We start from the raw sequence: 27407 nt of genomic DNA, 5'->3' as shown, positions 1-27407 counted from the left end.
TTCCGCCCTCTGCAGAAAGCACATCGCAGCAGGCAACTGGCTCACTTCAGGCCTGGTGACAGCTAGGATTTGCGCTCATCACTGCTGAGCTTCCCAATGTATGGGCAACCTGTGGTTTGGCATGGCTGGTCTGCTTCCTGTTCCACCTGCTCAGCACTCCAGTCTCAAGGCTCTGGAGGTATCTGTGGGTTGCTGACTGAGTCATTATTGCCCCAAATACAGGTTGTGTTGAGACGTAATGACAAACCATCACTTGTCTTGACTACACTGTGCTGTAGTGAGCCTTGATCTTGGTCTCCCAAGCCTCAGGGTCAGGCCTTTCCTAGTGCTGCTGTCTCAGCCTGGGCTGCACATGCTCCAGGATGAGGTGATCAAGCCGTGAGGTGGTAGACTGGCGGTCTAGAGGCTCAGTACCCTTTGCTCCCCTACATCCAGAACTCCTTGCAAGAGGAAACTGGGGGCCGACAAGACTGGGAGCTTCCAACATGTTGTGTGACCTTCTGTGCATGTAATTAGTTTTGATCAATAGCAGCTCTGGGGGCAGGATCCAGAACAAGGATGACAAGGGAGGAGATCCTACTCTTTGCCCCTACTGCAGCCAGAGTCTGGACAGGGACCCATTGTAACTATTTGACCTGGGCAAGGAGGTGGGAAGCTGCCATTGGTGCTGAAACCTACCCACTCCCCACAGGGCCAAATAATATGTTGGTTCTAACTTGGCCCCAGTACAGCAGTGAGTAGTCTGGGCCAGAACATTCTTCCCTAAGATGATGAGTAGGTCTAGTTGCCTGGAGTTTGTTTTATGTGTCAAAAATGTAGCACACACTCCTGCAGCGTGGAGTGATGCGGTCCACCTTCCCACCCCAGGCTCTCGCCAGGCCTGAGATACTAAGTCCCGCTACTGATCCATCCAGGAACATGCAGTGTGGGGGCAGCAGGTGAGGCAGAACCACCGCACCAGTGTCTTTCAAAAAGTGCCACTACTGCTGCCGCCATGTGCAGTGCGCACGCACTCACAACCCTCATGCACACCTCACACAGCGGCAGTGGGGATGGCACTTTTTGAAGGACTCTGGTGAAGCGGCTCTGCCTCATCTGCCACTCCCACACCACACGTCCCTGGATCAATCCCGCTTATGGCAGACTTGACACAGCAGAGCACCATTGGTGTGAGATGGTGCAGGCAATGGCATACTTTTGGCTCTGCGCCTGACTTCAAAGGTGCAAGGGGCACACTTCTGTCAAGGTGGAGCAGCCTTCTGATGGCTCTGAAGCTAGCTGGCCTGCATGTTTTCGAGTTGGGAAAGGCCTTTTGCGAGGTGCCAGGCTGTTGTGGGTTGCCATGGCAGCAGCAACTGGGATGTGAGGCAAGGCTGTGACTGTCATTTGACAAGCTTCTCCAAGCGTCATTTGGCCCAGCAACAGAGATGTCCGAAGCAGCCTGGGTGGGGCGGTCAGGCCTCAAAATGTCACATGCCACTTTCTTTGACCTTTCCAGCCCCTGCTGCTTTAGAGCTAAGGTCTTGCTCTTTGAAAACGGAACCTGAACTTCTCAGAAGACCAAATTCTCCCCCAGTTCCACATTCCAGCCTTGACGGATATGGCGAGGGAATGATGCAGCTGAACTAGCTTCCCAGCTGCCTCCTCCGGCTCCCAGGCTGACAATGGCCTTCTTAGTTGAAAGTCTCGCAAACAGAAGCGCCAGGCAGGGACTCACCTGGGACCTTCTCCATGCCAAGCAAACCCTCTCCCAGATTGAGGCAACCTGTCTGTGTGCAGCAACAACTGCGCTTTGTTTCATGCAGGACAACCTGGATTTTGATGTCCCTCCATGTCCTGTGTCCCATTTTACCTCCTGTGTCCCGTTTTAGATTGTAAACTCTGCAGGGCCCATAATATTCTGCAAAGCTCCATGCATGTTGATGGCATTATCAAGAAGAAAAACACAAGCCAAGTAACATTTGCGGCTGGCGTTAGACTTGGGGCAAGGAGTCCCTTGCTTATGGAAGTCCCCATCCCTCCTCTCTTCTCCATTCTTCCTTATTCCTTCTCTGGTTCTCTCCAAGTGTTCCTCCACCCACCCCTGCCCTCTGTACCCTCTTCCATTGCTTACGCTCCGGGCCCCCAAGGAGGACCCAGAAGCAACACATGATCAGGAATCAAACTATTAGCATTCTAGGTTGTTTTTGTGAGGAGAGGCCTCTCCAGAGTGTGGGGGGATGTTCTAGAAGGGTCTCCGGGGACAGCGCAAGGGGATGCAGGGTTCTCCGCCAGTCTCCTCGCCCTGCACACTTTCCCTCCTTGTGAAATTCATCTGAGGCAAAGAGGAGCATTATGTAAAGTGTGGTTATTGCAGATCGTTGGGGGAAGTGCGGCTGATGGCAAAGTGCCTCTTTGTGTTTTTAATATGCATTTTTTCGCTCTCTCCCTGGCAGTGCGTTTTTGGGTGTATAATTTGCTGCCTTTTCAGGGCCCGATTGGTATCATTTCCCCAGCAATGACAGCTTTTATTTGCTCCGAAATGAATGCTGTGAAATTTCCAAGAAATAGCCAAACGCAAGCAATTGTCTCGTGGCTGCGGAGCTGGGGGCTGGGTCCCAGCCACAGTGAGGAAGGGGCCAAAGCCCTCACCCCGTTGCCAGCCAGAGGTGCCCAGTTGCCATCTCCTGGCTGCATCAGCACAAGCGGCCTGTACAGTATTATTCAATCACAGCTGTGGCACTTCTGACATGCAAAGGAATTCAGACTCCCTACATTCTTGGCCTTCACTGCAAACCTGTGATGCTGCTCCCATGTTCCCCTCTCAGAGAGTGGATGTGTTCCCATAAGAACTACATTGCTGCATAAATCCAAGGTCTACCTGGAGTAAGCCAGCAGCTTCTTTCCAACAGTGGTTGGCCAGATGCCTCTAGAAGCCCACAAACAGAACATGAGGGTGGCAGCCTTCCCTTCTTCCAAAGTATTTGCTACTCAGAGATAGGCTGTCTCCATACATGTAAGTTCCATTTATCTATCATGGGCAATCGCTGTCATTAGACGTACCCTCCAACGAGATTAGAGGCCAGAACTATATCTAATGTTTTTTTTCATAAGTTAATTGTGTGTTGTGTGAAGCAGATGCTTCCTTCTGAATCTACTGCCAGGCAGCTTCACTGAACCACTTCAGTTCTGAGAGAGGGAAACAATCAGCGTAAGCGATGATACCTCACAGAGTAAAGGACAAATGTCTGCCCCGAGAGGCTTACAATCTAAATGTAGCCACTGGCAAAGAAGGGGAGGAAGATAATGGGGAGCAGGATGGATGGGAGAAGCCAGGAGCGAGTGCTCCAAGCAGTGGCATAGCTCAGGGGGGTGCAAAGCACTAACAGCCCAGTCCTATCCAACTTTCCAGCACCGGTGCAACTGCAATGCAGCCCCGGGGTAAGGGAACAAATGTTCCCAAACCTTAAGGAGGCCTCTGTGACTGCACCCCCAACACAGGAAGCGGCGCATACCCCATAGGCACAGCAGCACCGGCACTGGAAAATTGGATAGGACTGGGCTGTCAGTTTTGTAGGGAACCTCACCGTGGTGTGCAAGCGGCCCCTCCCCTTCAGAGCCATTCCAAGCGGAGGAGCAAAACAGAGCCCCCCCCCAAAGGAGGAGCCACTCACATGTCGCAGAGAGGTCCCCAGTAAAACTTAGTGCTTTGCACGCTGCAGTGAGGCTCCCTGGGAAACCTAGCACTTTGCACTGCCCTCCACTGGCTTCAAGCATCAACAGTTGCCACCTATATCTGGAAAGGCTTCTGTGCTTTTGGCAGTTATACTGGAGGCTGCAATTCAACAGGTGAAGCATTTCCTATCTCTCCACTTCCATGCTATGAAAAAGATTCATCAGCTGAATTCCCCTTTGTCATTCCTCATGCATTATTCTGATAGAGCTTAAATTTACCAAGCAATCCACAGAAGGTAAGAAATAATCCATAGCCAAAAACTTGCAGTTCAGAATGCCTGCCTGTCATATAACTGTTAAGCGCGCAGTCCTGCAGAATCTCTGCACCCTTCCCAGTCCACAAGCCGAGCAGCCATTCCAGGTATGGTTTTTCATCTCCCCAATCCACACCCGAAGCTCTCAGTCTCCGGTTGTTCTTGGCAGTCAGCTATGAATAATCCCAGCCCTCTTGGCAGCCGCTCCAGCCGCGGTCCTTTGGTGGGGGAGTGTGCGCACACTGTGCCATTCAACAAGGTGACCCAGAAAATTATGAGCAAGAAAAAGCCCGAGCTTCTTGCCAGCCAAGTCCTTAAGTGCCATTGCCACAGATGCTGGATGGGGACAGTTATTGCAATGGGATCAGCCAATACCCTGCTGTTCGTAGGGAGGAGGAGATGGGAAAGGAACGGAAGCAAATGAAGGTACAAGAATCCATACTGCCCAGTGATGGGTGGGCAATTGCATGTCCATTTGGACTGGGGCACAGAAAAACATAAGAAGCAGCCCAGCAGAATCAGACCAAAAGTCCAGCCTCCTTTTTCTCACAGGAGCCAAAGAGTTGCTTCCAGCAAAACTCGAAGGCAAGAACACTCCCCACCATTGCAGCACCTCGTATTCTGAGGGACGCTTCTTCTGACATGGAGGTTTCACACAGAGCTGTTCTCCCCTTCTAAAACCATCTAAACTAGAAGCCAAAACCAGTGGCATAGCTAGAGGGGGCGCAAAGCACAAAATTTTGCAGGGAGCCTCACCGCAGCTCGCAAGTGGCCCCTCTCCCTCCTCTTTGGAGTCATTTCGGGTGGGGGGAGCAAATTGCCTCTCTTTTGCTCACCTGCCCAGAACGGCTGTGAAGGGGAGTGGGAAGGGCTGCTTTCACATTGCAGTGCGACCACCATGTATGTCTTTTTTCCACCTTTTCTCTTTGCTCTCTTTTGCACCTTTTCCACTATGTCTTTTTTGAGATGCGGCGACCAGAACTGGACACAATACTCCAGGTGTGGCCTTACCATCGATTTGTACAACGGCATTATAATACTAGCCGTTTTGTTCTCAATACCCTTCCTAATGATCCCAAGCATAGAATTGGCCTTCTTCACTGCCGCCGCACATTGGGTCGACACTTTCATCGACCTGTCCACCACCACCCCAAGATCTCTCTCCTGATCTGTCACAGACAGCTCAGAACCCATCAGCCTATATGTGAAGTTTTGATTTTTTGCCCCAATGTGCATGACTTTACACTTACTGACATTGAAGCGCATCTGCCATTTTGCTGCCCATTCTGCCAGTCTGGAGAGATCCTTCTGGAGCTCCTCACAATCACTTCTGGTCTTCACCACTCGGAAAAGTTTGGTGTCGTCTGCAAACTTAGCCACTTCACTGCTCAACCCTGTCTCCAGGTCATTTATGAAGAGGTTGAAAAGCACTGGTCCCAGGACAGATCCTTGGGGCACACCGCTTTTCACCTCTCTCCATTGTGAAAATTGCCCATTGACACCCACTCTCTGCTTCCTGGCCTCCAACCAGTTCTCAATCCACGAGAGGACCTGTCCTCTAATTCCCTGACTGTGGAGTTTTTTCAGTAGCCTTTGGTGAGGGACCGTGTCGAACGCCTTCTGAAAGTCCAGATATATAATGTCCACGGGTTCTCCCACATCCACATGCCTGTTGACCTTTTCAAAGAATTCTATAAGGTTCGTGAGGCACCCTTACAGAAGCCATGCTGACTCTCCCTCAGCAAGGCCTGTTCGTCTATGTGTTTTGAGATCCTATCTTTGATGAGGCATTCCACCATCTTACCCGGTATGGATGTTAGGCTGACCGGCCTATAGTTTCCTGGGTCCCCCCTCTTTCCCTTTTTAAAAATAGGCATGACATTTGCTATCCTCCAATCTTCTGGCACCGTGGCCGTTTTGAGGGACAAGTTGCATACCTTAGTCAAGAGATCTGCAACTTCATTCTTCAATTCCTTAATAACTCTTGGGTGGATGCCATCAGGGCCCGGTGACTTATTGATCTTTAATTTATCAATGAGGTCTGAAACATCTTCTCTTTTAACCTTTAACAGTGTACACCACATCCTACCCCCTTCAGGCAATGGACATTCCCCAGATGCTGGAAAACTGCTATGCTAATGACACAGCTTGTGTGGGACAATGGGGAAGGAAAAACACCATAGAATTTCACTTCCTAGCCCCAAGCCCTCACTTCCCTATGACAGCACATCGGATACAGACTATGTGGTGCAGCCAATCGCAGCACACCAACCTCCATACAGTATTTAAACCTCTACCAAGGAGCCTATATCTCAGATGATAAGGAGCATTGGAGGGAACTATGTTTATCTGGCCTCTCAAAGGGGAACTCGGGTGATGTAATCTATGGCAGCATTTTCCAAACTGCTGGTCGATACCCTGCTTTTGTTGGGTTATGGGCCCTCTGCCACTGGAAGCTGCTTCCAGGTGGCATCAGCCACAACCTGCATCATTGGCAGTGTCAAGCCACATTGTGCCCCGGAATGCCTTGTGGAAGCCGCCTGCAAGGCATTCTGGGGTGTGACATGGTACAACATGACCAATGATGTGGTTCGCAGGCCAACACAATGATGCAATGGTTGTTTTTTAGATCTGTGCTGTGACCACATGGGGCTGACCTGTCATTTCTCACAGACTTCCACTTCAGTCCACTTACCCCCCAAGAGGGAAAGGTAATGTTCCAAACCAACATGTTCTTGCCCCCCAAAAGGGCACCATTGCATGCACACGCCAGTGGAACCCTTCTCCCTCTCAAACACCAAGTACTGTAAGCATTTCAATGCAGAGAACATGTTAGAATATTTGAAGCGCCCGAAATTTCGTTAAATGTTAATTAAACTTCAGTTCCTAAATACTCAACATTAGGTTAAGAAGAAGAGTACAGGTCCTTCTCTGAAATGTTTGCCTTAATTAAATTAATAATTGGAAATCCTCAGATCACATCAACATAAAAAAGTATACAGTATACTGTACAAAACCACTTGCAATATTTTAATTTAAATTCAATATTTTAATTCCCTAGAATGCGTACAGCATACCAATTTACTACTAATAATGCTGGCCTTCTTGATCGTCATGGACCATTGCAAAGACTTTCCTGGGTAGTAATCTCTTGTTTAGCCTCCCTCCAAGTCCCTCCTCTAATGTCTCTGGAAACTAAATAGATTCTGGGCGCAATCCTAACTGGCAGTTATGCCGGCATAGGTGGCCCTGGTGGGTTGCAAACCTGCCGTAAAGCACGTTTGTGCCTCCATGAGCGGGAGCCGCATCGGCACATTCAGATGCGCCGACACGCTGACGGAGGCAGAAGCCTCCGCCGTAGCTCCCGCGTCACTGCTTGTGTCGGTGTGAGCACGCTGACACAAGTGGCAAAGGTAGGCATGGGGAGGGGGGTGGGAGGGGGCGTTATTGGGTGGGGGGAGGGTGGCCCCAGGGGCAGGCAGGCGCGCAGGGAGCTGGGGGTGGGGCTGGGACCCGGCAGTTATGTCGGATCCCAACCCCCGTGCCCGGGGCAAGCGGAGCAGCTTCAAGCTGCTCCGCTCTCCTCCGACTTGCGCCACCTCCGGAGGTGGCGCAGGTCCGAGGAGACCCATAGGGGCGCGCAGCCCTTACCCACGGGTAAGGGGAAGAGCTTCCCTTTGCTTGTGGCTGAGCTGCTGCTTGCTGCAAACCCGCGTTGGATGCAGCGCAAGCCTCCTGGCTTGCCTGCTCCAGCGCGGATTAGGATTGTGTCCTAAGTCTGTCTTCTAGATTGTAAGCACCTTGTGGCAGGAACCTAACATTTCGTTCTTTATAAAACATACTTGCAGGAACAGAAGAATAATAGTACAGTACACCAAATGTTTGATCAGGACAACAATGCTGGGACCATGCCAGTGTCATGAAAACAAAACCTGCAAAAGTCCTCTGGGTTCACTGGTGTCAGCTACTTTGCCTGCGCACACAGGGCTGAGAGCTGTTGTAAAACAGAAGGAGGCGATAGACTTCAGGACTGCACCTACTGAGACTCAGAGGAGATCATGTTTACAAATCCCCCACCTTTGCAAAAAGTCATCTGCATATAGTCAGTGGCGTAGCTAGAGGGGGTGCAAAGCACTAAGATTTGCAGGGAGCCTCAGCATGGAATGCAAGTGGCCCCTCCCCCTCCCCTTCAGAGCCATTTCCAGCAGTGGGAGCAAAATGGAGGTGAATGCTGGGAATGGCTCTGAAGGGCAGGGGGAGGGGCCACTTGCATACTCCTGGCAAAACTTAGTGCTTTGCATCCCCTCTAGCTGCACCACTGCATATAGTAAACTAGCACTTCAAGAAGAGCACTAGGCTGAGCCTTTCTACCTGATGTGCTAGTTTTCCATTTGCAGGGATATTATTATTATTATTATTATCATAAGTGTTCTGGACTAGCTTTCTACATACACTTTTTTGTTTGTTTTAACTTGGAGATGTTCAAAAATGCAATCCTTCACCTGCGATCTGAAATAGTGCAACTCGAGAACTTTGCACTATGTGTAATTTGTAGCTCAACTCTTAGTATGCGGCATGGAAAACAGGACGGCCTCGGTTGGAGCCTCTGGTATGATATTTGGAACACACCACAAAAAGTGGGTTCCTGAGGGGCTGAGCTGCTGGTGCCTCTTCACGGAGAGCACCGTCCATCTCCAGCAGAGAAGGCCTGGCTGCACGAGGGCAGCTCGTCAGTGGTGGTGGGGCTGGCAGTGTGGAGCACGGCCCTCCTCGCCACAAGGCCGCCCAACTGTTCAGCAGTCGACGCGGCTGGCCCAGACTCCCGGAGGAGATGCTAGTAGCAGCAGCAGGAGGCTGGTGCCCAGCGACTACTGATGAACCACTTCCCACCGACAGCTGTCGCAGGGCCAGCAGAGGGCAGCCGCCCACCTGGTGTGGGCACCAGGGTCAGGCATGGGGGTACTTCCTGTGGCTGCTTCCCAGCTGTCACTGCGGAGCTTGCTGGCGACAGAGCAGAGGAGAACAGATGGAGGCTTGGTGGGACTGCAGCCCGATTCAAAAAGAAGCCCTGTTAACTCTGTCCCAGAAGTGTCAGGAGTCAGAGTAGGGCAGAACTTGGCCTCCCCGACATTCCCCCCCCCCTGCATTTTTTATTTATTTGACAAACTGGTGCATATTCACAAAAAGGAAAAAGACTGATGGTAGCAGTCAGGCCTTAAGGGCTGCCACTTCCACAGCAATGGTCATTCAGTATCCCCTTGCATCCTGTCACACACCCCCCAGCAGAAGAAACAACCTCTCCAAAGTACGACCAAGAGGGGGTGACCCTGGCTTCAGGCTGCAGACAGCCCCCCCCTCCAAAATTAGCATCTTCCAGAGAAGGGCTGTAGCCAGTGAGGTGAGGGTGGTGAAGCCAAAGTCCTCACAACTGCAGTTCAGACCAGGTCTGTGTTCGCTTTTACTCCCTTTCTGTAGCTTTCTTTTCTATTGATGATGTGCTTTGCACCCTCAGTCAGCACTGTGCAAACATTGATGATTTAGAGGCGTAGCCTAGTGCTCTCCCTGACATGCTGGTTTTCTAAATGCAGGAATTTGCTTACTTTTTGTACGGAGGTGCTTTCACTCGTGTGAGCCCTGATCTGCCAGCAGTGCCACATCTCCAACTGAGGTTCACTGCCTCGGTGAGAACTAGGTCTACTTTTTGGGCTTCCTCCACTTCCAAGTCAGAACAACACAAAACTTGCATTCTAGTTACCCACATAGTGGTGGGTATTTTAAAGGGGCCCCCTTGCTGCATCTGATGACCTGTTAAATTAAGTCCAATTGTGGCTATCTAATGGCAGGTTCCAGGGAGAAGCAGGACAATTTCTGTGCAACTTGCATGACAAAAACATCACAGTCGATGAATGGAGGGGCATAAGAACATAAGAACAGCCCCACTGGATCAGTTCATAAGCCCATCTAGTCCAGCTTCCTGTATCTCACAGCGGCCCACCAAATGCCCCAGGGAGCACACCAGATAACAAGAGACCTCATCCTGGTGCCCTCCCTTGCATCTGGCATTCTGACATAGCCCATTTCTAAAATCAGGAGGTTGCGCATACACATCATGGCTTGTACCCTGTAATGGATTTTTCCTCCAGAAACTTGTGCAATCCCCTTTTAAAGGCGTCCAGGCCAGTCGCCGTCACCACATCCTGTGGCAAAGAGTTCCACAGACCAACCACACGCTGAGTAAAGAAATATTTTCTTTTGTCTGTTCTAACTCTTCCAACACTCAATTTTAGTGGATGTCCCCTGGTTCTGGTGTTATGTGAGAGTGTAAAGAGCGCGGCGCGTAGCACATCTCAATTCCTGTCTCTTTCATCAAGAGATGCCCTTTTTCCATTTATCTCTCCTGCAACCTCCCAATATAGTACAGAGAGGGGAGATTTGGTTTTGTTCTTAAATTTGAAGTCTCGAGCGATGCCAATTCTGAGTATTCTCTGCCCAGGCTTGCTGTGCCACCCCTGCAATGAAGGTAGAATCCTATAACTGGTCACTTCCCACCCAATCAAGTTTGATATTGATAGGAAAAGTGGAGACCCACATGCCAGGCTGCAGTGGCCCCTCCCTCCAGCCCCTAAATGAAGTGCTCAGGCTGCTGTGTTCTTTGGGGCTTTCCAAGCAAGAGAGCCTTTTCTTTGCCTCACTCTTGAAACCTGAAGGGACAGTGAAGGTTTCTAACCTCATGAGATGCACATGAACGTTCCTGAATGTAACCCCCCACCTCCACCCCAGGAGGCATGACAGGAACATGAATCAGCCAATGCCCTTCCCCTTGCTCCATTTGCCATGTTTCCAACTGATGTTCAGCTGTGCTCAATATACTGCAGGTCCCAGAAGTTGAAGAGTCTGGGTGCCAGGCAACCCCCCCCCCTTTTCCTTTAATTTACAAAGTCTGGTCCAACAAGAAGCTGACGGAACATACCAAGATCCAGGTCTACAGAGCTTGCGTCCTGAGTACACTTCTGTACTGCAGCGAGACATGGACTCTTTGCTCACAACTGGAGAGGAAACTGAGCGCTTTCCACATGCACTGCCTCCGACGCATTCTCGGCATCACCTGGCAGGACAAAGTTCCTAACAACACAGTCCTGGAACGTGCTGGAATCCCTAGCATGTATGAACTGCTGAAACAGAGACGCCTGCGTTGGCTTGGTCATGTTGTGAGAATGGATGATGGCCGGATCCCAAAGGATCTCCTCTATGGAGAACTCGTGCAAGGAAAGCGCCCTACAGGTAGACCACAGCTGCAATACATCTGCAAGAGGGATCTGAAGGCGTTAGGAGTGGACCTCAACAGGTGGGAAACCCTGGCCTCTGAGCGGCCCGCTTGGAGGCAGGCTGTGCAGCATGGCCTTTCCCAGTTTGAAGAGACACTTTGCCAACAGTCTGAGGCAAAGAGGCAAAGAAGGAAGGCCCATAGCCAGGGAGACAGACCAGGGACAGACTGCACTTGCTCCCGGTGTGGAAGGGATTGTCACTCCCGAATCAGTCTTTTCAGCCACATTAGACGCTGTTCCAGAACCACCTTTCAGAGCGCGATTTCAGAGTCTTTTGAGACTGAAGGTTGCCAACACAGTTTTCTGTATACCTGGGGAGTTCTCCCCTGCCAAATATGTAAACTCCCATCTTGCCTACCAGCAGCCCTGTTCTATGGCAAAAGTGGTCAGTACCAAACCAAGTTTAGTAAGAGGAGGAGAACAGCTGCAGTTCAAATGCATTTACTAGCTGGCTAGAGGGTTATTGGGGGAGGCTGGGAGCTGGAAGGGAAGCAAGCCACTGGCATCTTGCAGGCATCTGCATGCACAACCTGTATGTCCAGGATTTATCTCACTCTATTTTAATTTCCAGAGACCGGGGCTGGGAGGGGGGAAGAGAAATAGGCTGAAATATGAAGAATCCGGCAACTGGCACTTTCAGCCACTCCCAAACGGCCACAGAAAGGATGGACAATGATTTTTCCTGGGACAAGGACCAGAAAAGATGAATGTTGCTGCCAAACAGGGACCAATAGACACAAGTGGATTCATTGTGCACCCATCGAGGAGGGACGTCTGGTTTCAGTTCCATCAGCTCCACGGCAGAACACTGAGGGTTAAACACACCACCCTCCTGTGATTGCGCAGAGCCTGGGAATTTAATTTAATGAAGTGTGAGGTTTTTTATGTGCTTTTAATTACATTGTGATAATTAACATTATGGACCCTCAGTCCTGATTACTCATCTGCCCTGTGCCAGCTTACCCGCCTGTTTGTAAATAAAATTAACCGCCCGCACCCTGGCACAGCCTCCGCCCACGCCTGCCGTGCCAAAAAATGCCACCACTGCCGTGGCCTTCTGAATACCAGCTCTATGCAGCGCAGCAGTGCCCGGCACTAATAATGGGCCTGTGTTCAGAGACTGGCAGGGTGTGTGGAGTCTTGATGATGGGCCGGGAAGGAAATGTCACTGCCGCTGGATCAAAAATTACACCTGAGGCCTGTTGGGAAAAGATCAGCCACCAGCTTTGCCCAGCAGACATTTGGTAGCAATAAATGCTTGTATTATTGTTGTTGTTGGCAACCTTCAGTCTCGAAAGACTCTGGTATCGCGCTCTGAATGGTGGTTCTAGAACAGCGTCTAGTGTGGCTGAAAAGGCCGAATCGGGAGTGACAATCTCTTCCACACTGGGAGCAAGTGTAGTCTGTCCCTGGTCTGTCTCCCTGGCTATGGGCCTTCCTTCTTTGCCTCTTAGCCTCAGACTGTTGGCCAAGCGTCTCTTCAAACTGGGAAAGGCCATGCTGCACAGCCTGCCTCCAAGCGGGCTGCTCAGAGGCCAGGGTTTCCCACTTGTTGAGGTCCACTCCTAAGGCCTTCAGATCCCTCTTGCAGATGTCCTTGTATTGCAGCTGTGGTCTACCTGTAGGGCGCTTTCCTTGCACGAATTCTCCATAGAGGAGATTGTATTATTAAAGCCATGGGAATAGGGATGGTTTGATGACACCAGACCATGTCGATTTGCAGAGTGGAGTAGCATGCCAGGGGGAAGACTGTGCATGCCTTCCTGTGCACCATGTGGTGCTCTGGGCCAGTAGATGGCATTGACGGAACCAGCATATACAAGCCCTCTGTTGCATTCAGAAGACATTGGTCCCACGTTTCAGCTGAGGAACCCCAAGGCACAGCAATCAATGACCAGCCCCACTCAGTCCCTGGCACAGTCCATGCGGCCCAGAACCCTTTTGAAATTCAGCACTGCCCCAAACTTCACTGTCTGCAAACCGCAGTCAGCGAACAGATATACCTGCCATTTTTCCTCCCTTCAGCCACTCTTCCCAAGACTCAAAGCGGTGCTTGTTCACCTGTGGCAGCAAAACCTGAAACAATTATTTCCATCTCAGTTTTCATGGACTTCAGTCAACTTCATCAGAGGCAGTCCAGGAAAGTGTGCGCCAAAATAGCTCTCTTACAAGGCCCTGCTGTTCTTCATAAAAAAACATCTGGGGATTTTTTTTTACAACTCCTTTCTTGTTCTAGGTAACTTTTCTTTCAAAATAGGGATTCCTCCCTTCCTGTTCGGCACCTGCAATCTCCTGCCTCCCCAAATACTGAGAATTCAAGTGTAGGCTGCTTCCAAGCATATGCTAAGTGGGAAAGAAGAACTGCTTCACTAACAACAACAACAACAAGGTATTTATATGCCACCTTTCTGGTCATCAGATTACTCCTCTGACTTTATTCAAGGCGGTTTATGTAGGCAGGTGTTTCTAAATCCCTCAAGGGGATTTTTACAATCATGGAGGTTCTCTCTTTCAAGAACCAACAACATTTCAGAATGGATCTTCCCGGTTTGGTTTCACTTCTGGCCTCCAGTTCTCCCAGCAGGCTGACAAGCAGCCCCATCTCTCACATGGAGGGCAGCCAAGACGCCCTCCATGCATGGTTAATGTACAAATTTTCACTACTAGCAGGGAGACAGTGATGGCCAGTGGTTTAGATCAGGGGTGCCCAAATCCCGACCCAGGGGTCACTTGCAGCCCTCAGTGACCCTCAATCTGGCCCCCAGAGACTCCCAGTCTGCAATGAGCCTCTGGTCCTGTGGAAACTTGCTGGAGCCTGCACTGGCCCAATGTGACTATTCTCAGCACGCGGGCCACTATCTGACCTCTCGTGCAAGCTGCAGGTCGAGGGCTCCTTCTGCTGCTTGCTGTTTCACAGCAACAGCAGCAACAGAAAGGCCGGCTTTGCTTTGTGCAAGGTCTTTTATAGGACTCGAGCTATTGCAATATAAGTTCCATTTCTAATATATTCATTTATGTAAATATATTGAAATTTTAAATGTAAAAATTCTTTTTTTCCTGGCCCCCAACACAATGTCAGAGAGATGATGTGGCCCTCCTGCCAAAAAGTTTGGACACCCCTGGTTTAGATGGTTTGAAAAAGAGAGAAAAACAAACAAGAGCTCTTGGGATTCAGGAGAAACTGGTTCACTTTATTAGGTAGCCAAGGTAGCCAAGAAGATATGGGTGAATATTGCCCCTCCAATGGTGTCCAAGATCAAAGATCACCACATGACATAGGCTAGGCAAGAGGAGGTAGCACAGGGTGCTCTGTACCCTACACCTGTCTGCCACACCTGTCTCCCAGGTTGCATGGAGCCTTGTTCTTCTAGCAGCCAGTGGTAGGAATGCTCGGAGACCAGCATTCCTATCACAGTCACTAGGATCCGGCCCTAGGCTAGGTGGCAACAGACACCCCGAGCACACACCAGTGATGCACGTGCCCTGGAAAGGGTCCTTCCAGGAGAAAGGCAGGGTAGAAATACTGTAATTAAATAAAGAGGATGGGAGCAGAGTTGGGAGGACTGGGGTTTCAGGTAAGTGGTTCAGCACAGACTGCACATAATCTTGGGTCATAACTTTGGAACCATCAGTCAGGTCTGGACATGCCAGCCGACCAGCTGCTGGAAATGAGCTGGCTAACAAGTAGGGAATATGCTTGAATTAGCTATGCAGAGTGGTTAAAACAGTACTTCAGTCCAAAGCCAATTTTTGCCAGACTGGGTTTTTTGGTGCTCAAGCACTGCCCCTTTCAAAGCCGGAGGCCGACTGCCTGCCTATGCTCTCGAGCCCAACTCCTTGCCATCCTTTTGGGTGTACAGTATGTCCATGTTAATTCATTAAGAGTCAGGCACACAGCTTGGAAGTGCTCCGCTTTCCTCCAGAATGTGGAGGTGGCATCTGGAGCCGGGGGGAGGGGGGCTCACCTGTGCCTGGGCCTAGTCTGGTTACCCACGCCTTAGTTACCCTGTGTCTAGATCAGTGGTTCTCAAACTTTTTAGCACCGGGTCCCACTTGACAAACACTGGTCTAGATCACCGCAACATACTGTATGTGGGGCTGCTGTCGAAGACCACCTGGAAGCTTCTGCTAGTGCAAAATGCAATTGCCCAGGTGCCAACAGGTGCTCAGTTACCGGAATATGTAACACACCTGTTGATATGGCTACTTTGCTTGTCAGCATGCTTCTGAGTCCAATTTAAGGTTCTAGCTATTATTATGTATTAGGAAAATCCTACATGACCAAAATACCTTAGGGACTCCCCTCCTCCCCACATAAGTTTGCCCATCCAGGGCCCAATCCTATCTGACTTTTCAGCACCGGGGCAGCCATAATGCAGCCCCAAGGGAAGGGAACAAATGTTCCCATACCTTGAGGAGGCCTCCAAGACTGCCTCCCCAAATCAAGAAGCAGCGCATATCCCATAGGCACAGCAGCACCGGCACTGGAAAATTGGATAGGATTGGGCCCTTAGTTAGATCTTTTAGGAAGGATCCCTTGCAGTGGGTTCCATTTCCTTCTGAAATGTGTTTGAGGGTGACTTGCAAAAGGGCGTTCTCTGTGGTGGCCCCACCTGACCTGGTCTGTGGGTGCAATCAGTCCCCACGCAGTCAGTTTTTTATCAACATTTTGCTGGTTTCGTTTGAATATTGCAAAATTTTGTTTTGTCTCTCTGTGACTTTTTCCCCCCTCTGAATTTTTTGTTACTGTGGATGATTTTAAAGATATGGGTTGTTGTTTTGTTTTTTCCTATACCATCAGTAGCCCTGGAATCCAGGGCTGGATTTGTTCAAACAATGAACAATGTTCCAACAAACAAACAATATTCTGAGCTGTGACTATTTCCTTAAAAGTAGCCAAACTCGCACCATGCAGTGATCCAGTGGCGTAGCTAGAAGGGGTATTCCAGGTAAGATGGTGGAATTCCAGGTAAGATGGTCACACTTGGAGTATTGCGTCCAGTTCCGGCCACCACATCTCAAAAAGGACATAGTGGAAATGGAAAATGGAAAAGAGAGCAACTAAGATGATTACTGGGCTGGGGCACCTTCCTTATGAGGAAAGGCTACGGCGTTTGGGTCTCTTCAGCCTAGAAAAGAGGCGCCTCAGGGGGGACATGATTTAGACATACAAAATTATGCATGCAAAGGATAGAGTGGAGAGAGAGAGATGCTCTTTACACTCTCACTTAACACCAGAACCAGGGGACATCCACTAAAATTGAGTGTTGGGACAGGACAGACAAAAGAAAATATTTCTTTACTCAGCATGTGGTTGGTCTGTGGAACTCCTTGCCACAGCATGTGGTGATGGCATCTGGCCTGGACGCCTTTAAAAGGGGGTTGGACAAGTTTCTGGAGGAAAAATCCATGATGGGTTACAAGCCATGATGTGTATGTGCAACCTCCTGATTTTAGAAATGGGCTATGTCAGAATGCCAGATGCCAGGGAGGGCACCAGGATGCAGGTTATCTGGTGTGCTCCCTGGGGCATGTGGTGGATCATTGTGAGATACAGAAAGCTGGACTAGATGGGACTATGGCCTGATCCAGCAGGGCTGTTCTTATGGGGTGCAAAGCACTAAGTTTCTCAGGTACCTGACTATGTCCTCCCCTTTGATGCCATTGCGGATGGCGGGAGTAAAACGGAGGCAAATGCCTCCATTTTGCTCCCACTGCCTGGAATGGCTCCAAAGATGCTGTTCAGATGCCTGCAAAACTTAGTGCTTTTCACCCCCACTAGCTACATCACTGCAGTGATCCTTGACCTTACACAAGATCTTGGCCATTTTTGAGGGTGGCATCCACCCACATCTTTTCCCCATCCTACGGACCAGAGATTTGGCATAGGATCCTGCTTTTAACACACCAGCATCAGAACTCATTTTCTAATATGCTTTGGGGAGCCTGGCTGGCCTGCTGTAAGGACACCTCCATATTCGGAGGCAGCATCTCTCTGCGTGCAAGGAGGAGTGAAAAGCTCTGGCAGCGGGTCCTGCTTGTGGGCTTCCTGGAAGCACATGGCTGGCCCTTGTTGGACACAAGATGCTAGATGGGCCCTGTTTGCTCCTTGGCCAGAGCTAGGGCCCTTCTAAGCAAGTCACATTAGTCCCGGCCCAGAGGCTTTAACTTGTGTTGAAGACATCCCTCTCTCTTGACCCAGAAGGCTCGGTTGTCACCCATCCCCACTCTTGCACGGTGAAGGGCCAACCCTATCCAACTTTCCAGTGGTGATGCAGCCATGCCAACAGGGTGTGAGCTGCATCCTGAGGTGGAGGGGCAGTCATGGAGGCCTTCTCAAGGTGAGGGAACATTTGTTCCCTTTCTACAGGGCTGCATTGTGACTGCATCAGCACTAGAAGGCTGGATAGGATTGGATCCTGAAAGTCTTCAACTGAATTGGATGCTAGCAGTTAGAGCCGGGAGGCTTTTCTGTACGCAAAGCATGTGTCCTGCTACTGGGCTATAGGCCTTCTCCCTAATACCAACTGGCACAGCCCTTTCCTGTTCCAGAGAGCAACAGGCATTCTGCAGCTTCAGCTACAGCATCTGGGGGGGCTTCGCAGTTCCACTGGTCCACCACAGAATGGAAACACTTCCATTTAGCCCTTGTGGCCTAACGGTGCAACCCCAACCATCTCTTCTCAGAAGTAAGTTCCACTGAGCTCCACAGGCCTTAGTCCCAGCTCATAGGTTTGCAGCCCGAGATTCTATTCTTCTGTTCCGTTTCCTCTGCGTCACGCTGTTTTGATTTCTTTTTCCGATGTTGAATGTGCTTTTGTCAATTATTGATTTTATTTTTTATTGTGTTCTTCAGTATATTTTGAACCATCTTGAGAGTCTGCCTTGCAGGGGGAAAGGCAGGAAATTTTGATTTAACATACTTAAAACAACCATAATAATAATTACCCACTACTCAAGCAAGCACCCTCACCAGGCGGAGCCAAGCACAGATTCTCCCTTCCAAGTGCCAAGAAGGTGGCGCAATAAGCAACTCCTCTCCTGACAAAACCCGCACGTCTTCTCAGGCCTCTGCGATGGCCTCCTCCCCCCCCCCGGGTCCACTGCTGCTGCTACCCCCTGCCAACGTCGCTTCAGTCCTCCAGCTGCTCCGGGCTAATAAGAAGCCATCCATCATTGCAGAATGTGAAAGGCCCATCCCGGCATGGCAGGCAGCGAGCTAATATATTTATCTGCCATCCTGGCAGTCGTTTCCTCCCCTCCCCATAATCAATAGAGCCGCGCTCAATAGCAAAATGAATAGTGTCACTCCGATGGCTATCGGCGGAGGAAATTGCCAACTTAAATGACAGGTTCGCTCAACGCTGCCACCTGATTCCCATCATTCTGCCAGCTCTACCTCTTCAAGGGGGTGCATTCCCCACTGGCCTGCCACAGCTGGGGGCAAGACTGCCACAGAGCAGGCCTCTAAAGGATTATTTGTAAAAGAGTGTGGTACAGCCAGAATGAGACAAAAGGGCTATCTGTCCCCAGGCACAAGCTGGCCAGAAGTACAAAAATTAAAAGAGCCTCTAAAATACCAACATTTATTACAGTGTCACATTCAGTTGCTTTCCCCCCTCCCCCCATACTTCTCATTATGGTGGATGGAAAGCCATGTAGAGTATCTGCTTGCATGGGAGGCTTAGTGTGGGCAGCAGACCAGGCAGGATGGTAGTGGTGTGGCTGGGCTGTAGTTGTAGGTTGGTCCTTTACCTGCAGCCTAACACTGGACACTGAGGCACTGAATACTGATAGTGGGGGAGAAAAAAATGTAAATGTGACCTGGACAGCAGTCAACGGCTCATGTTTTAAAAAAGCCAAAATGTATGAAGCTACTGCCTACCAAGTCAGACCACTGATCTGTCTAGCAGCTCAATATTGTCTACAGCAGACTCTGTACGGACTGGCAGCAGTTCTCCTAGGTTCAGGCAGGGTCTTTCCCAGCCCTACCTGGAGATGCCGCCAGAGACTGAGGCTGAAGCCTCTGGCATGCACACAGGAATGTCTCAGCCACTGAGCTATGGCCCCCCACAGCAACTCTGAGCAGGAACAGAGAGAACTTGGAATGTCAAGAGCAGCACCCTCAAGGGTTCACAACCATCCTAAGTCACCCTGGTTGGCAACCTTCAGTCTCGAAAGACTATGGTATAAGCCTACATACAGCACCCGGTATTCCCAGGCGGTCTCCCATCCAAGTACTAACCAGGCCTGACTCTGCTTAGCTTCCGAGATCAGACGAACCCTAGGTCTTGCAGATCACCCTCACAAAAGCAGCTGATGTGTAAGAGGTTTTGGGGCTTTTGTGTGACTTTTAGTGCTCCCAGATTTTTTAGGATAGGCGTTCTGGATAGCAGACATTCATAGATAGACAACATTCACCGCTGCAAGGAAAGGTTGCTACAGAAGTTACATGAACTACAGATTTCCTCCTTCAAAAGGGGGGGGGGGAACAATTCACTATGAGGCAGAAAGCAAAAGCTTACCAGAATCCAGAAGTGCAAGACCAAGTAGGCCACAGCTGGCAAAATCACCTGAATGGATCCTGCAAGGGGAGCCCCACGCGTGGGTCTGATGACCCTACCCAGAATTCCCTGGACTTCACTTTTATTGCATATTTGATCACGCATAATTACCACAGTAGAGACCATCTAGCCAATCACAATGCAGAGGCAGTCCCGGAGCGAGTGTTTTAAGCATAGCCAATCAGAGCCTACATTTAAGAGATGCTGAACTGGACTAGTTGGAGAGGGAGGTCTTTCCATGGTGGTGGGCCTTTATCTTTTGGTTAACAGATAGACATGCCCACCCACAAATCTGAGGGCAGCTCACTGCATTCCATGACTTGTTCTACTGTTGGACCTGTCCACGTCCAGACAGTGTGCGGTAGAACCAGGCAGCCCAAAGACCATTTGTGCTTCTCCAGGAAAAACAAGTCTGAAAGGGGCAGCCCGCTCCTGCCTTCAACATCCACAGGTCTTTGGAAAGGTCCAGTAGTGTAGCCAGAGAGGTAGCAACACGATAAGTACCGCAGGCACTGCAACACACAGTGTAAGCGCCGCGCCCCCACCATTAGAGCTGTTTGGGGCAGTGATGGCAATACGCAGGTGCAACTTGAGCAATGGACAGGTGTGAGCAAATCCAAGCAAGGTGCCAGGGTTTTCCTCCTAGTCTGTTGTTCTAACCAGGTTGCATGTCAGCCAAACTGGCACCATCAATCCACATCCCAAGTTACTCTGTTCCTGGGAGTATATAAGTTACCTGGTCAAAATGGAGCTGTTCAGCAGCTAATTCATCCAAGCCATAAGAACATAAGAAGAGCCCTGCTGGATCAGGCCAAAGGCCCAACTAGTCCAGCTTCCTGTATCTCACAGCGGCCCACCAAATGCCCCAGGGAGCACACAAGACAACAGACACAACCTGCGTCCCAGTGTCCTCCCCTGCATCTGGCAATCAGAGGCAGCCTGCCTCTAAAACCAAGAGCTTGCACATACCTACTATGACTTGTAACCCATAATAAACTTTTCCTCCAGAAATTTGTCCAATCCCCTCTTAAAGGCATCCAGGCAAGATGCCATCACTACTTCCTGTGGCAAAGAGTTCCACAAACTAATTACACGCAGGGTAAAGAAATATTTTCTTCTGTCTGTCCTAACTCTCCCAACACTCAACTTTCGTGGATGTCCTCTGGTTCTGGTGTTATGTGAGAGTGTAAAGAGCATCCCTCTATCCACTCGGTCCATCCCCTGCATAATTTTGTATGTCTCAATCATGTCCCCCCTCAGGCGTCTCTTTTCTAGGCTGAAGAGGCCCAAATGCCGTAGCCTTTCCTCATAAAGAAGGTGCCCCAGCCCAGTAATCATCTTAGTCGCTCTCTTTTGCACCTTTTCCATCTCCACTATGTCCTTTTTGAGATGTGGAGACCAGAACTGGAGCCAGCACCAGGTTTCTCTCTCTCTCTCACACACACACACACACTCACACACACACAGAACAGGAATATGTGGTGGGTGGGGAGGCAGATCCTCCCCTCCAGAGTCCTTTGAAAAGAACTGCCGACATGTGAGGCACCCAAGCACTCACAACCCATACGCAGGAGTATGTGGGTTGTGAGTGCTTGTGTGCTTTTCACACAGTTGTGGCGCTTTTTGAAGGACTCCAGTAGGGAGGCTCTGCTTCACCTGCCTCTCCACCACTGTTTATCCCTGACATACACACACACACAGTTTTAGTTAGGGTGAAGGGGTCCCATTCAGTACTTCTTAGCAATATCTGGCTGTCACCTGTTGGAAATGGAATACTGGGCTAGATAACAATGCAATCATTTTTTTTGTTCTGATAGGGTACAAATATGACCATCACTTGCAGAGTTCCCCAGTCTGAATCTTGCATCTGCTTTGAACTCACTCCTTAGGCAAGTCGCTCCCTCTCAGTCTTCTCCAGCTTCATTATAATAATAAACTTTATTTATATCCCGCCCTTCTCCCTAAAGGGACCCAGGGCGGCTATGGGGATGTCAGAATTACTGGAAGGATAACATACCTCAGAGAGCACTAAGCAAATACTAAGTATTATTTCTGCAAACTTGGCTTCTGGGGTTAGGAGGTGACTCTAATTCGACTCTCCTCCTGACCCACAGCCCCACAGAGCTGCCTTGGAGCCTCCCCTTTATGCTTGGACCAGGTGAGAAGCAGATGCTGCCTTTAGGGCTACAACTTCAACTCAAGGCACCCACCCGACTTCCCAACTCTGGCTTTGCAGTATTCCCTCCTGGGGTTATAGCTCGGTCATACCAGGAAGCTCCCTCCCTTCCTGGAGTGGATGACTTGGCTTGCTCATCACCGCCTCTCCCTCCCCTCTGTCCCATTAGTCTTTCTAATTAAAGCCACCGATTTTGGGTGCAGGAGATGAAGGGAGAGAGGCGTGGGTGGGGCTTGGCCAAGGCTCAAGCAATCCCAGGAGCTGGCACACTGCCTGTGAGAATAACCTTCCTGAGGCTGTGAGGAGGATCTGGTTGTGGATGTGAGAAATCAGTCAGCGCTGAAAGAGGGGAGATGGTTTTCCACTACACCAATCCAGCCTGCAGCTCGTGAGGGTTTCCCAGAAGCTTAAACAGAAGTCAGAAACTACGCGGCAATCTGTCTTCCTCCTATTTGCTTCCGACAGCTGCATCCCCACTACACAACACAAGGAACTTGCTGGACTAGTTGCCTAAAAGTACGTGCGCTTGGGAAAGGCCCTTTGGCCTTCAGGTATGCTCGGTAAATCTTAAATGCCGTCCCCTCCAAAATCATTGAGCTGGCAGGAGCACCCTTGACTTCCAGCCTACCCTGAGGTCTGTTTGGCCCTCCAATGCCACAGCTATAACACGACCACTAGTATGACTGGGGGGGGATCATTACCAGACTGCCCCCTCCTTTCCTTTATGGCCCACTTCACGTACGCCAGCAGCAGGGGTCTACCCCACTTGATCCTCTGGAAGCTGGAATGGAGTACAACCGTCTGTGGGGGAAAAATTCATGCTGTTGGGCCCACCCATGTGATCCTGGCCTTCACACAACCCCTCACAGATGGCAGCAGGGACAGCTCATGGATGCGTCTTCTGAGCCCTCTTTTCTCACCATGAGGATGGGCACCTGCATGCAAGCATCGCATAGTAAAGGGTGTGCTGCCTCTGGCATGTATTGCATTCCTCTAACTCTGGAACAGCCTGTCCCAGGTTGACCACAACAGAGGCTTATTTAAACAAACACCCTGTTTTAACATGCACTTTAATCTCACAACAGAATTGGTTGCGCTTATGATAAAAGCCCTCTTCTTAAATAAGAAATATTGAATTCAGGTGGGGGAGGGAGCAGGACTGCAGCACTCTCACCGCTCCACCAGTGTCCTAGACAAGCAAAGCAATGGCTGCTGTCACACGCCCCTCCCCTGGGGGACGCTGCACTCCACAGAGCTCATTGCCAAAGCTGCAGCCTCCAGGGCATTCCTGGTGTGGGTCTCCTTGAGAAGGGCTGGGCTGCACAGGGCAGCAGTGGTGGGGAGAGGGCAGAGCAGCACCGCAATGATGGAGCCACAGCAGCCTGTCAGGAAAAGTGACATGCCTGATGAAGGGAGGACAGCCCCTGGGGGAGCCGGTGTGCGCAGGCTGCAATGACACCAGTAATTGAATCCTGGCAGCTTTTCCTCTCGCCCCTGCCCAGCCAGTGAAGGGGAAAGACACATTTGTATGGGTGGTACTACTTAGGAGGCCACATTTGATGGATATGATGAGCGGGGGCTGTGGGAGGGAGGGGAAAGAGGCTGGTTAAGTAGGCACAGGTCTGGTTGAGGAACACGTGACTGGCTACAGAGACCAGCTTTTTGCAAGGGACATAAGCAGTCCCTCAAAGCCTGCCACCACTGCAGCTGTTCTGTTTATTACGCTTACACCCCTCTCTCTCTCTTCCATTATGGAACTCAAGGGGGTGTACATGAGGTTCCCAAGAAGTCTCCCATCCAGGCACTACCCACACCAAAACCTGTTGAGCTTCTGCACGGTGGCTGCATCATGTGCCTACAGGCCATGCCCAGTTACTTGCCAGGTAAGTTGCTTCTCCAGCTAGAAGCAACCATAGCACAAGTGTGTGCAGTGGGGCAGGCCTGCTCCTGAGGGGCAGATTCCTAAGTGAAAAACACAAAGACAGGCAACCAAGATGAGCGGTGAGTTGAGGAGGCTCCATCATTAGATCCAGGAATCTCAAAGTCTCCAGGATTTTCATATTTCTTCCAGGGAAACAAAACCACTCACCACCACAGACAGCAGGACCACAGCCTGTATAAAAAGGACACAGTAAAGGTGAAGACCAAAGTAGTAGTATAAGTATGACTGAAGGGGGTAGCACACATTTCCACAGCCCTGCAAACACATGTACACACCTCTGAGCTGGAAAAAAATGACTCCAAAAGTTTCTGGCATTTGGTCATGGTGGGTGCCAACTGGCTCATACCTGTCATGTCACTAACATACTTTCTGCTTGAAAACTCAGTTCTGAAGCTTTTTTTAAAGATTCAGAGCTTCATGAAAGGGGAAGGATGGAGACATGAATGTGCAAGCAGACAGGTGCAGGCTCCCCCCCCCCTTTTTACAAAAACTGGAGACAGCTCACTAAAGCATGAAAGGTCAGGCAAGTGCAGCATGAGACAAGCTGGGTTCACAATTCAAGTGAAGAACCTGTTGGGACCACTCTTAAGAACATTAATTCTGTCTTCACTGTGAGGTGGTTCACTATTGGTGAATTGATGCCGCTGTAAGACGCACACTCACTCTGAGGCACTGGGAGGAAGATAGGGGGGGGATATTTGAATTGGAAGGGATCATCTTATCTTTCGATGTCTTTGTTTGCTTTGATGGCTTGCAGTGTTCAGACAAGAGATCTGCGACTGCCACTTCACACAACCAAGCCATCAGGTGAAAACTGCAGTTATCACTTGATGAAGATGGGAGTGTGGCTGAAAGTTGGACCCCAGATCACCAAGACCCCCGGAACATCACTGACACTCCAATGCCACCACAAAAGCCTGCTTGGATCCATCAGCGCCATCTTTAATTTTGCTCCCATTTCTACAAGTGTCAAAAAGGAAAGTGGCCAGCACCAGGTTACCAAGGACATGGACCCCACACAGCCACCTCACTGGCAAGGCCCAGCCTAGCACCAGGCTGGCCTTCTTTGGTCCTGAGAGAATTCCAAACTCAACGAAAGACAAAAGGCACTTTGTGAAAACCAGTCTGCTGTCAGTTGGTTACAGCCGTTTGCTGGACGGCTTCTGTGCTAGGGAGGCCTCAGCCTGTGAGGGAAGGGGCTAAGAGGGCCAATGGTGGAAGCCAGGCAGTCTGCCTTCAGCTCAACTAGCTACTGCTCCTTGGCACATCATCCTGGCCCAGTGTCCTACCACTCACCAACATCTGGGCAGAGTGGAAAGCAGGAGAAGTCATCAGAGTCTGTTCACTCCAGGTTGGTTCATGGAGCTGGACTACAGTTCGGTGCTGGTGACAGCACTGACCCCATGCACCAGCAGCGTGGGGCCCAGACCACGGGTGAGGACCTCCAGCTGCTCCAGGTAAGTGACATACAGGCTGGTGTCTGCAGGGGGACGTGGTAGGTAGAGAAAGCGGACAGTGGGGGCGGAGCTTTGCTGGGAGATGAGCTGATTGACTGCACTCAGGTACTCCTCTGAGACACAAGCAACATTGCCAGGGAAATTGACAGCGTGGCCCTCTTCCGCCTCCTGGCGATTGTGCCAGTGGAGGGCCACCACCTCGTCCCACGGCACTGTGTGGATGTCTGCCTTTATGCGCAGGTCTTTCAGGAGCTGCCGTAACTTGTCCTCCTGGCCACGGGGGCGGGTGCCTCTCTCCACACACAAGAAGAGGCGGAGGCGGGCTCGGCGCCAGGACCGGGTCATGGCCAGGACGCAGGCCATCTGCAGCAGGAACAGGCTGCAGGTGTCCACATAGCGCGAGCTGTCAGGACGCAGCAGGTTGACGGGCCAGACGTCAATGAGAGGCTCCGCCCGCCATCCCAACGCCTGGGGCAGCTTCAGCTCGTCAAAGGAGCGCGCCAGCAGCACATTGCGAAGCATCTTCACGGCATCTGCGATGATCGCCACGTATTCACGGGGAGAGAGTCGTTTGTGGCTCCCCAAACCCAGCACCGGAGGGAAGCTCAGCCAGGCCATGTCCTCACTGCTGAAGGCCGGGTGTTGGGCCAAGCAATCCTTGGCGGCTGTGCTGTCATAGAAACCAAGAGCAATGGTGTTGGGCCTCATGCCTCCTGTGGGGCGGGAGAGAGAAGGAAAAGTGACACAGCTGGACCAAATCTGAATGTTACATCAAGGCACAGGCGAGTGAAAAGCTGCCCCCAGAAATCACGGCTTTATGTTCACCTCTGGCCAGAACTAAAGGCTGGAAGGATGGACACCAAAACAGTCCTTGGAAGCTCTGCCAACTTCCTTCTTGATATGATGCCGTCTGCCTTGGTAGTCTGGCCCATCTATTCCAACTGGCAATGGCTCTCCACGCTCTCAGGCTGAAACTCTTTTCCTGACTTGCTACCTAAGATCTTTGGGGATGAATCTGGGCTCCTCTGTGTGTTAATCATGTACTCCATCACTGAGCTATGATCTCTCACCTCTTCCCCTTGTTAAAACAGGACCCAACAAACACAGTCAGGACATTCAGGATGTACTGCAGCTTTCCTTTAAGAGTGCAATCAAGGAGAAAGAAGGAGAAACTGTCTCTCTTTCTGCCCCCCTACATGCACACCTAATTGCCCAACCAGGACCACTACTCACCCAAGCCAGAGATGAAGAGCAGCTGTTGGGTGCCACGTCTCACAGAGTCCGAGAGAGTCAGGTTGACGAAAGCCTTGACGTTCAATCTGTCCACCAGCTGGAGCCATGAGTCAGACTGTGCCGGCAGAGGGTCAGAAGGCAGTGAGTCTAAAAGTAAAGGGAGAGCTTCAGCTTGCTGCCATCGTGGGGAAGGAAAGGAAGGCTAGCCAGACCTTGGAGACAAGGGCCTGATTCATACACAGGGATGGAGTCAGTTTCAGGCATATTCCTCCACTTCTAGACCAGCCCCACTGGCTGCTGGGTGGCTTCCTGCAAGATGCTGGTTACTGCAGTGGGAACCTTAAACAGGTTGGGCCAAGATGCCTAAGGCTCCAATCCTAACCACATTTTCCTGGGAGTAGTCCCCATTAAACATAATGGGGCTTCTGAGTAGACACACAAAGGATCGTGCCATTAAAGACCAACACCCCTCACACGCTTCTGATTCACAGTTTGTGAAGGAAGCTCTTCTGAGGGTCTGCAGCAGAAAAGAGGGGAAGCACCCAAAGCAACAAGGAAACACAGGAGGGCTCCTCCAAACAGGCACATGAAAAATGTTTTCATCTGGAGTGCTGTGAGTTGCCTTGAGTGTTCACTGTGACGAAAAGGTGAGGTACAGGTTACAAAATAAAATGGAGTTAAAGAGAAGGTGGGGACTTTCTGATGAGCAGCCCAATAGTTGATAGTTCAATCCCAACTGTTG

General features: G+C 50.5%; 1 protein-coding gene across 1 annotated transcript in view; it reads right to left on the bottom strand.

Moving 5' to 3' along the window:
* Positions 1-24913: 24913 nt before the first annotated feature.
* SLC12A9 (solute carrier family 12 member 9) overlaps positions 24914-27407 on the bottom strand; it is a 96875-nt gene continuing 94381 nt past the window's right edge. Inside the window, exons 12-13 of the mRNA XM_066620897.1 lie at positions 26666-26812; positions 24914-26145 (exon numbers count right to left, since the gene is read on the bottom strand). Coding sequence (XP_066476994.1) covers positions 25346-26145; positions 26666-26812 — 947 coding nt within the window. The 3' untranslated portion in view covers positions 24914-25345. The remainder of the gene's footprint in view (positions 26146-26665; positions 26813-27407) is intronic.

The sequence above is a fragment of the Tiliqua scincoides genome, chromosome 3, assembly GCF_035046505.1.
Source record: "Tiliqua scincoides isolate rTilSci1 chromosome 3, rTilSci1.hap2, whole genome shotgun sequence".
NCBI classification, from domain to species: Eukaryota; Metazoa; Chordata; class Lepidosauria; order Squamata; family Scincidae; genus Tiliqua; species Tiliqua scincoides.
Note: the sequence above shows the minus strand (reverse complement) of the source record. Positions and strands in the feature narration are given on the sequence as shown.